This window comes from Mirounga leonina, unplaced genomic scaffold (assembly GCF_011800145.1).
Source record: "Mirounga leonina isolate KUSES-001 unplaced genomic scaffold, KU_Mleo_1.0 Mir_175, whole genome shotgun sequence".
Classification (NCBI taxonomy): Eukaryota; Metazoa; Chordata; class Mammalia; order Carnivora; family Phocidae; genus Mirounga; species Mirounga leonina.
This window is the reverse complement of record NW_023270453.1, coordinates 742,849-753,452: the sequence shown is the minus strand read 5'-3', so window position 1 is coordinate 753,452 and position 10,604 is coordinate 742,849. Positions and strand designations below refer to the sequence as shown.

At 40.7% G+C, this 10,604-nt stretch overlaps 2 protein-coding genes across 3 annotated transcripts in view; both read left to right on the top strand.

Moving 5' to 3' along the window:
- Positions 1–4,963: 4,963 nt before the first annotated feature.
- On the top strand, positions 4,964–8,924 carry COMMD3 (COMM domain containing 3). Its single transcript, XM_035021499.1, has 8 exons — positions 4,964–5,146; positions 6,465–6,576; positions 6,684–6,747; positions 6,837–6,871; positions 7,236–7,296; positions 7,388–7,444; positions 7,539–7,598; positions 8,549–8,924. The coding sequence occupies exons 1-8, from the start codon at positions 5,008–5,010 to the stop codon at positions 8,606–8,608; spliced, it is 588 nt and encodes a 195-aa protein (XP_034877390.1). The 5' UTR covers positions 4,964–5,007; the 3' UTR covers positions 8,609–8,924.
- Positions 8,925–10,202: 1,278 nt separating this feature from the next.
- Positions 10,203–10,604, top strand: part of BMI1 (BMI1 proto-oncogene, polycomb ring finger) — an 11,693-nt gene continuing 11,291 nt past the window's right edge. The window contains exon 1 of one of the 2 annotated variants that reach the window (XM_035021497.1): positions 10,203–10,444. The gene's annotated coding sequence lies outside the window, so the exon portion shown is untranslated. The remainder of the gene's footprint in view (positions 10,445–10,604) is intronic. The other variant, XM_035021498.1, reaches the window with a different exon arrangement.

Sequence of the window (10,604 nt, the reverse complement as noted above, 5' to 3'; positions counted from 1 at the left end):
TCCTTCCTTTTCCTCTCTTTTTGAAAATATTCAATCTCTCTCTAAAAATATACTAACAATTTAAAGAACAGTTTATATACATATGGAATAAGTAAATATATTCATCAAAGTAAACTTATTTCAACGTGTCCATCTTTCACTTTTATTCTCTTATAGCTAGGCCATGGGTCATTCTGGCTGAAAGCAATCAATGAAGTAGGAAATTGAAGTGGTGATCTTTATAATTTAAGTAGAGAAAAAAAAACCAACCTGCTGTTTATCAGCAAATATGTTTATTATCTAAGTTGTCTATTTGACAGAATTTATTGGATGATTGGCCAGCTCCTAATTTTCGTAATACTTCACTGGTGAAATAGATATAAATTGTGTGTCTTAAGGAACAAACTTGTTTTCCTTAATCCATACAAAAGATAAGCAAATTGTAATCTTTTAAATCATTTACTGAATTTAAAGGGAAACTTTTGGTTTTTTCCTATGCAGAGAATTCTGACAATTCAATCTGCTCTTTAAATGTAATATTGAGTATGATTGCTTTGTTTCTTTGATTTAACTTTAAATTAAAATTTGCTTTCATCCCTTGCCAAACTGCATTTATTTTTATTTTCTTTTAAAAAATCAATTCCTCATTTCTTCCTAGCTGAACACCACAATTTTAGTCAGTTCAACTCAGATATTTCCATGTGCCACATTAGTTGCTTTGCTTCAGAATAAGGGTTCAAACTTCCTAAACGAGCCCTAAAGAGAAGACATGGCTTTTCTAGTAAGCATAAATTTTTTTCAAAATTATAGGCTGGTTAGATACAAAGATTTGATATTAAAAAATTATCATTTGATTCTTACGTACATTCCTTTAATGTTATAGAATTATCTCATTCTGACTGAAGTAGCTAACAAAATCATGACATTGCAATCTTGATGATAATTTCCAAATTTTACTTCAGAAATTCAAGAAAATTGTCCTTTTTTGACAATACCTTGACTGTAGAATTTCCTATTTGCGAAGCTTAACAAAATTATAGTTTCCTAACTTCAAGAAATACTTTGAGATTTATCTTTTTAAGAAACATAATTTCTTACTAGTGTAACAATTTTGTTAAAACTTAGTTTTAAAATATTTAAGTTTGCTTATTCTTATGTCACATTTTGAAGTTTTATATTTGATATTTCCGATACAACTATCTACAAAATAAGTATTTTAAAAATGGTACTGATGAAAATATTGCTTAAATAAAAATTATACTATTTAGTCTAAATGTTTTGAATAAAAGTTTTAGGGGGACAGTCCAATACATTCATGCAAAACCATAAGCATTAACACTGTATGATTGATTTTCATTCCTGTGGTTCCAGTTTCTTTAATGTAATTGGCATTTCACTTTCCCTCACATATCAAGGCACTAATTCCATTGAAATTAATTTGAGTTTATCTAAAAGTCCACATATATAAAATAGGCTATCTGATGTAAAGGAGGAAAAAAGGTTATATTTGTCTGTATTAATTATTGTAGCAATGAAAATTTATAAATTAGTAGGGATTGGATTAAATGCTCTTTTATTTGAAAATAAAAGTTTTGTTGTCCCCTCTGAGTTCTCAATGTGGTTTTTTGACAATGTATGTGACATAAGACTTAATTTGAAACCACTGAACTCTGTGATCATGAATGAACAAAAACTTGACCATTCAAATTCCAAGTCCTAATCTATACCTTACCAAGTTAAGATATTTAATATGAGAATGCATATAGATTTTACAAACTTCACTGAAATAATTTTGACCTATATGCAGATGCCATGTATAACAGTTAAATATTCCTGTCAACTCTCCATTTTTGGTTAAAATAGCTTTAAAATAAATTCTATTTTCATTAATAGATATCTCAAGGCTTTATGATCAGATCACTAACCATCACAGAATGAGTATTGGGGGCAGAGAGAAGATGGTTTCTTGTGTATAGGTAATTTTTAAGTGTTCTTAACTTTCTTTTCTCTAGAAAATGAGCAGATATTCCATGGGCAAGGATAAAATAGAACCCCACTAGAACACATAGTATGTATGCCAGTCAACACTTCTAGATGTCTCATGAGCACTTTGGCATATTGGCTTCCCTCCCTCCTCCCCATGGATGTTCAATAAACTCTTCATTCTAAAGGAATACTTCCTCTCAACTTTCTTTGCACAAAAGCAACAGTCCTTACACAATCTAAACAAAACAAAACAAAAAAAAGAATCCTAGAAAATACTTTATTTCATAAAACTAACAAATGTATCAATGAGGCCTTTGGGAAAAGTTGACCACATAGATCTTGTAAATACCCCAGCACATTTTAATTGTACTCACAATGCAGAGGCCAATATTAAATTGGTTTCTTAAAAAGAAAAAAAAATTAACAGCTCAAAGGATACAATGGATTTTAAAACACTCTAAAACATTGTTTTAAATACTTTCTAATTATTTGAGTAATTTCTAGATTCTCAAAAAGAAAAACAAATTTATCAGCATTATCTACTTTAACATTTGCAATTTAGAATAGAAAAAGTATCATAAAATGAAGATACTTGAGTATTTAGTTATTTTCAGCTGCACTTAAGTGTTATTTAAAAAGGTTCTGTTATTTAAAGAGGCCAAATTTAGTCTGTTGGCTTTGAGCCTACAGAATTTTTTAAAGTCTAGTGTAAGCTCCAATGGTCTTTGCAGTAATCAAAGCAAAAATTTTAAAGTTTTTTTACACTTTCAGAATGTATTCATACATAGTTTTTCTAACAATATAAAATGCATTGATTTTATTGCTGCAAACAGTAGTCTACATCTGTGCAACCATGCTTTTTAATGATCATACTTCAATATATTTCAATGACTTATTTGTCGAGAGTATACATATTCTATCTACATTTAAACCGTGTTTCCTTCAAAGGAAGTTGAAATAAATGTACCTATGGTAGAAAAATTCAGCTTTTCTAGTATCAAAAAATATATAATTAAAATTTTTGTGTGAGCTGTGTCATCATTTGGGCCTAACACATATTTAGGCAAAAGAGAACAAATAAATGCCCTGTAGGAGAAGGTAATTACATATGTATAAGAGAGTAACATGACAGCTATTTTGGAAACAATCCCTGTCAATTTCTTAACTTTTATGACCTCAAAGTTACAACCATTTATGGTATGTACTTTCCTCTTTTAAAATAACATTTTAAAATCTATGCTCAAGCATTAATGCTTTCTTTTTTGACACTACATTGAATATGATTACAAGTATCAACTCAAATTCTATTAGAGTATTAACAATCAATGCTATGCAAAGTCATAAAATGTATGTGAAATAAATATAATGACCTTGTGTGTTAAAATTAACATTTACACAACTCTGCCCTGTAAAATATTCTCTACGTAAATCAGATATCTGGAAATTTTTCAACTGACATTTTACTACTGATGAGAAACAAGGAGTTTAGAAAGAAGATGAGAGATGGAACAAAAGATGAACATGATTAATAGGTGTTTGTTTCATAAAGACTCTAGGGAGACCCTTAAATCCTTCACTGCTCCTATAAGCTCACCAAAGTGAAGAGTTAGTTCACATGCCTTTCAAAGCCTTGAAAGGAAAATTCAGTAGTTACTCAATCTGTTACTGATGCTAAATTATTCCATTTGTGTCCTGTTGTGAAACCAGGTGCTCTCTATATAGTGCTGCAAGGTTAAATGTTGACTGTATTCATCAGATACATTTTTTCCCCAAATAAGCACCTAAATTATTCCCACAGAAATGTTTCACGTTGGAGTCTGTTTCAAATAATCGCACCTGAAGACTAAACACCTTTCTTGTTCCTTATCCCTCCCCTCCACCGTAAAGAACTTGCTTTTTAACTTTTCTTTTTAAATTCTTTTAATCAAAAATGCATAATCTACTTTGCTTCTCGTTTTTTTTCCCCAAAGAATCACTCTTGTTCTCTAACTTTGTAGAAATATAAAGGGGAAGTTAAAAACTTTATACAATATTTGAGTCTTTAAAGTTATGGATATCCAACAGTAATCACTTCTAGTAAAGACCTTGCCATTCCTAACAACTGCCTGATATAAATATATGGAAGATTCTTTAATTAAAACCATAGAGATGTAACGAGTACAGTAGCACAAAATTTGTGTCAGTTTGCTTTTGGATGATATTTATTTGCAGCGGCACATAAGATTTTAATAATTCTGTCAAATATGTTTGTGGATAATTTATTAATCCCTCAATTGTTTAGGTACAGTAAGAACACACGCGCACTATATGTATGCATATATGTGTACACACATATATATCCGTGCAGGAAGGCATCAACTGCCATATCCCAGAAATGACAATGAAAAAGGAAAAATAAACAAGAATTCTATCATTAGTCGCCCACAGTCTCACTCACAAAAGGGTAATGCTGGGAGGTTAAGCTGTTGAGTAAAACAAAACAAAACAAAACAAAACCCCAAACCAAAAACACAACACAACACAACCAGTTGCCTCAAATGGGAGCTCCCCGCAGGCTTTCGCGCTGAGGAACAAGGAAGACGAAGTTTTCGGGATCCCTCGGGCCGGGATCCCGACACCTTCCGCCAACGCCCCCCCACCCCCACCCCGCCAAGGGGGTCTTTCAAGGAACGCTCCCGCGGAGCCCCGCAGGAGCTGGTGACAGACCTAGGTGAGCCGCGAGTGGAAGAGAAAGCACCGAGCGCGTCCACAAAGCGCCCGGGCCGCCCCTCTCGCCGAGGCGCCGCAGCTCTCGCGGCTGGCGCGGAAGGAAGGGCTGGACGGAAGCCGCGGCGCCAGGGACTACAGGGGTGGCGGGCGACGGACGGTGGGCGGCTGGGCGCGCGGGCCGAGGCGCGAGCCAGAAGGCAGGCGGGGAGGCCCCGGGCTGGGAGGCCCGCAGCCCGCGCCGCCGCCCCGAGCCGCGTGCGCGCGCGGCCGCATCAGCTGAGCGCGCGGCGCGTGTCACGTGGTGCGCGTGTCGAAGGTCACGGCGCGCTCACAATGGAGCTCTCGGAGTATGTGCAGAAAGGCTTCCAGATGCTGGCAGATCCTGGCTCCTTCGACTCCAACGCCTTCACGCTTCTCCTCCGGGCGGCTTTCCAGAGCCTGCTGGACGCCCAGGCGGACGAGGCCGTGTTAGGTAAGCCGCTCGGCTCTGAGCTAGATCGGCCTGGGTGGAGGGGCGCTCGGAGAAGAGGAGCGAGACCGAGCGAGAGGGGAAAACCCCGGGAAGAGGAAGTCTCCCGGCTTTGCCCTTCGCTCCGGACGGAGTGTGGGGATGTTAACCCGGAGCGGACCCTGACCATTGTTCTGTTCCCAGTTGGCACCTGCACATAGCCTGCTACACGTTTCTGGTCTGATTTCTCCTCCCAGTCTCTTTGTTCCTTTGTAAAGCCCGTGTTCAAGTCTTGTTTGTGGCCTAAACATGTAAGGTGTTCAGCCTGGTCTGAGGCAAAGGCTGGTTGACACTTGGACTTCATCAGGGTAGCTCCCTGCAATTCAAGCGTTCAGTGCTAGGCTGGCAAAGGTTTTAAAGAGTCTGTTTCCAAAGTAATTACTAGGTCACGTAGTCTTGACATTTTCCAGCTTAGAGAATACCTCAAGTTCCTATGATCACTCCAACACACTAGTTAAGTATGTTTTGCACAGGTTCCACGCCTGGAACCTTAAAATACGGTGCAGAGTGTTTTGTTCCGCACCAGTTACCAGGAGAGGAGTCTCTTTTAAGTGGTCCGGTCAGTGATTGCCGAGTGCCGTGTCAGTATGGATTGAAGGCATATTTTAAGGCAGATCGCTTTTAGATCATTTTCTTAAATATAAATATCCCAACAATTCAAATTTTGTTTTTTTCTGTAGTTTCATGATCTAAACACTTGTACAAAAAGTATGAAAGTGGAAGTTCTTTAAACGAAAATAGTAACCACCACCTGGGTTAATCTCAAAAAAAGGATAGCTGTCAAAATCTGAAAATATTTTGAAAATTGTGTTTTATATTCTGAACTCGTTCCCCGCCTCTGATACGTTAATGTCCTTGGAGCCAGTTATCCTAAAAGTAACCATTCTTTAGAGGGAAAGTTTATTCATTCTTAAATTTACACCATGTAAAATATTTATCTTATTTTCCTCTGAATATACTGCAACCAGCATTGTAATGACCACTGTGTAGTTATTTTTTTTCTTTGGGGCTACAATGTTTTTTTAAAAACAGTAGGAAATTAAGGCAAAATAAAAGAAGGTAATTGAGATTGGTAACAGCAGAATTATTGATGTGTGTTCTTTTTTGTTTTCCATTGACCTTGTTGCTCATCTCATTTACTTATAATTACCAGTCCTTATAGTTGAATTCTTTTTGTGTTCTTGTTAAAGGGGATTTTTGCCCAAATGAAAATATCCATTTTAGAAACATGACTATAAAGAATTTATTATCACAGGCATCACTAGCAATTAATTTATTTTAGATCACCCAGACTTGAAACATATCGATCCTGTGGTTTTAAAACATTGTCACACAGCAGCTGCAACTTACATACTGGAGGCAGGAAAGCAAAGAGCTGACAAATCAACTCTAAGGTACAGGATTTATTTAAATATCCATTTGTTTTCAAATAGTACCTTTAAGATTCCAATTTCAGTTTTTTAAAATGGACACTAAACTTTGGCTTTTTCCCCCCCTTTAGCACTTATCTAGAAGACTGTAAATTTGATAGAGAGCGAATAGAACTGTTTTGCGTGGAATATCAGGTTACTTACTTAAAGTTTTTTAAATTAACAATTACTATTTTTCTTCTCTTTGCAAAGATGTGTTTTCTTTCTTTCTTTCCTCCCTCCAGAATAATAAGAATTCCCTAGAAAGCCTACTGGGAAGGTAGGTACTGTATAAGGTGTCAAGCTGAGCCACTTTTCACTTGCAGGTATGAATGGAGAGTGCTGGTGTGAAACAAAACAGGGAAAAAAGACAGGGATCTTGACCAAAAGAAAAGGGGCCAAAGGGCAAGTGAAACAATTGAAGTTAAGCTAATGTTTTTAAAGATAAAGTTTATTGAGATAATTTTTAAAATGCTCTTTTACTCTTCAGAACTTGAAAATAAAGTTTAACAATGTTTTAAATTCAGAGTAAATTGAAAATGTGTATGTGTGTGGGGGGGGAAGTAGACACCATTCTTGGTAAAAATAAATACTGAAAGTTTTTATGTAGATACTATGTACAAAATTATCATTGTATTTTTTAGTATAGGCAGATCTCTCCCTCATATAACTGATGTTTCTTGGCGTTTGGAATATCAGATAAAGGTAAAGTTTAATAACTGTTCTCTAGGGGGATTTAGGGAACTTTAAAAAAAAATAGAGTTAAAGACTGAAATTATGTATTGTGTTGTTTTAGACCAATCAACTTCATAAGATGTACAGACCTGCATATTTGGTGACCTTAAATGTAGAGGTATTTACATATAAGCCTTATCTAAAATTTAAATTTGAAATGAAATTTTAAATGTCCTTGATTTACATAAAGAGCATTTTTTTTTCTTCCCTAGAATACTGATTCCCGATCCCACCCAGAGATTAGTTTTAGTTGCAGCATGGAACAATTACAGGTACAGTATTAGGATCTGTGAATATACTTCTCTGTTTATAGATGTTTAATTGAGAATTATGCTTACAGAAAGTTCAAAAGAAAAATTATCTAACCATCTGTCAGCAGATAATGAAGGTTGGTTAAGAATTTAATAGGAAATGGCTTCAAAAGCAATATTTTAAAGTAGGCTTCACTTTTGAAATTAAGATGTTACTCATAAAGAATTGGTTTTATATTTGCTTTTCCCTCTGATTAAGATAAATTTCTGAATTGTAGTACTGAGTATTGTAGTATTGTAGTATTCCTTCTATTTGTGATTAGTTTGCGCCAATAGGACAAAGCAAAATTAAGAACATGTCTTTGAAAATGTCTTCTTTGCTTTCAGAAATTGAATTAAACTTTCAAACAGGATTTTCAATAATTTTTAAATGACTTTTTATAAAGGAGGAAGTATACATAAAATTCCAAAACTCTTTATATTGCCAATATAAGACTGGAAAAATTCAAAACTACATTGGTTAATGGACATGATAACGAATTTATTTCTTACCACTTAAAAAAATGAAGAGCATTACTTGAAATTTTGATGAATTTTGAATTTTTCAAAAGGCATCTCCTGTGGAATTGTTTTAATGTAACCATTAACCAAACTTTAAACTTTCAGAAAGTATGAATACAGTATAGTTTTTTTAGGTAACTTGAGAAATTTAGTTTTGAGATACCTTGCCTGTTACGAGGATTCGATTGGAAATTATATTTCAAATCTGAGGGAAAGTAGCCCACTTGAAGATGAGATATTTTAGAGGAAAACCTTCTTTTGATCGATAGTGGTTTGTCAAAGGTTAAAATCCTCGTGAATTTTAAACTCGTTTAGAAAGTGCCCCGACTTTTTTCTTGCATCTTTCTCAAACTTGGATACTTCTGTCTTGTGTTTTATCCTAAAAACGTGGTATTATAAACGTCTTTTAGGACTTAGTGGGGAAACTTAAAGATGCTTCGAAAAGTCTGGAAAGAGCAACTCAGTTGTAACTTGGGGAAGTTAACGATCCGCCCGGGTCTAGAGGAAGACCAGGAACGCCTTGTCGTCGGCCGAAACACCGTTTGTGCGAGCTGGATGTCCTCCTCTTAAGTAGAATTTTTTTTTTTTCCTTTTGGATTTATGCCGCTCATCAATTTTGACACTTTATTTTTTTACACTTGTAAAAGAGTTGAGGGAAATTCTGCCTAAGTATTTCAGACATCTTTAGTATAAACTGTACATTGATCCCATTTTGATCTTTCTCAAGTCTTACAAAAGGAAGTAGACAGTATTACACTCTGAATAAATAAGTTGTTCCCACAAAAAGAGTGGAGAGAGTTTGTTTGGATCTGAGTTTGTGTGTTAATTATTACTTTAAAGACATACATACGATTAACGTTAACTTTTAACGATCGCCTTTTCTTTGGATTAAAGTTAAACACAGTGAGAAAAGATGCGATCTCCGGGGTTTGTTGAAGACCCCAGCTTCGGGACTTCGGGAGCGGACGTGGTTGCCCCGCGTCGGAAGCCGGCCGGTCCCGTTACCTGCGCCGGGGGCGGGGGGGGCTCGCCCGCAGCCGGACCCTCGCCTGCGGGACTCCCGAGGCCCGGCCCGGCCAGCCCCCGCGCGGAGCCCCTACCCGGAGCGAGCCACTGCCCGCGCGCGCCCCGCCTCGGCCGCTGGCGGGCGGGGAAGGGGGCCGGCGCGGCCGCGGGAAGACAGGGGCGGGCGCTGTTGTTTCCGCGAGCCCAACTCGGGCGCAGGTTCCGCGCCGCAGCGCCGGAGTCTGGGCCTCAGCCCGTTGGGCTGGCGGGGCCGAGGCGGGGGCGGTGGCCGGGTGCTCTCCTCGGCGGGAGCCAGTGGACGTGTGCGCCGCGGGCGGAGGCGGGCGGCGGAAAGAAAGAAATAACGGGGGGTGGGGTGGGCTGAGCGGTGTGCGGGGCCGAAGCGATGCCCGCTCCGAGAGCAGGGTGGCGCGTGTGGCGCTGTGGAGAAATGCCTCCGCAGCCGCGCCAGCGCCGCCGCCGCCGCCGTGCAGAGCGAGGGGGAGGGGGGCCGGGTCGCGCTGCTCGGAGGGGAGGGGGCGGCCGCGGGCCCGACTACACCGACACTAATTCCCAGGCCGCCCTTAAGGAATGAGGGGAGCACGTGACCCGGTGGGGGGGCGGCGGGGGGAGGGGGCGGGCGGACTCTGAGCCATTTTGGAGCCGGTGTCAGTTTCCACTCTGCCTTCAGCGGTGCATTTTTTTTTCCACCCTCCCCTCCCCCCTCCTCATCCTTTCTCCCCTCCCCCGCCTCTCCGCACGCACACACACGGCGCCCCCCACTCGCCCTCCTCCCCCCACAGCAACTATGAAATAATAATCGTAGTATTAAAGGCAGAGATCGGGGCGAGACAATGGGGATGTTGGCGAGGGAGCCCCGATCCGGATTAGAAACACCTCCCAGCCCCGCAGAATAATACTGATCGCGCCCCCTCCGCGCGCTCCCTCCCCCGAGTGCGGAGCGGGAGGAGGCGGCAGCGGCCGAGGAGGAGGAGGAGGAGGAGGAGGCCCAGGAGGAGGAGGCATTGGAGGCCGAGGAGGAGGAGGAGGAGGAGGAGGCCGCGGAGGAGGAGGAGGCCGAGGCGGAGGAGGAGGAGGAGGAGGCCGGGCTCGGGAGGCAGCATGAGCCGAGCGCGGCGGCCGCGGCTCCTCTCGGCTGCGCTCGTTGCCCATTGACAGCGGCGTCTGCAGCTCGCTTCAAGATGGCCGCTTGGCTCACATTCATTTTCTGCTGAACGACTTTTAACTTTCATTGTCTTTTCCGCCCGCTTCGATCGCCTCTCGCCGGCTGCTTTTTCCGGGTACGTAGAAGGCGAGGCGCCTCCGGGACTGGACCGGGGGGCGGCGGGGGCCGCGCGGGGCTCGGGCCGGCCGCGGGTGGATGGGGAGCGGCCCCCCCCGCGCCTCTCCCGCGCCGGCCGGGAGGGCGCTGACACCGTGGGCGCCGAGCCCCGCGCCGCC

Coding starts and splice junctions, on each gene's coding strand:
- COMMD3 (XM_035021499.1), top strand. CDS start 5,008: ATGGAGCTCTCGGAGTATGTGCAGAAAGGCTTCCAGATGCTGGCAGAT. Junction 7,445..7,538: donor TGGTGACCTTAAATGTAGAG/GTATTTACATAT, acceptor TTTCTTCCCTAG/AATACTGATTCCCGATCCCA. Junction 7,599..8,548: donor GCAGCATGGAACAATTACAG/GTACAGTATTAG, acceptor AACGTCTTTTAG/GACTTAGTGGGGAAACTTAA.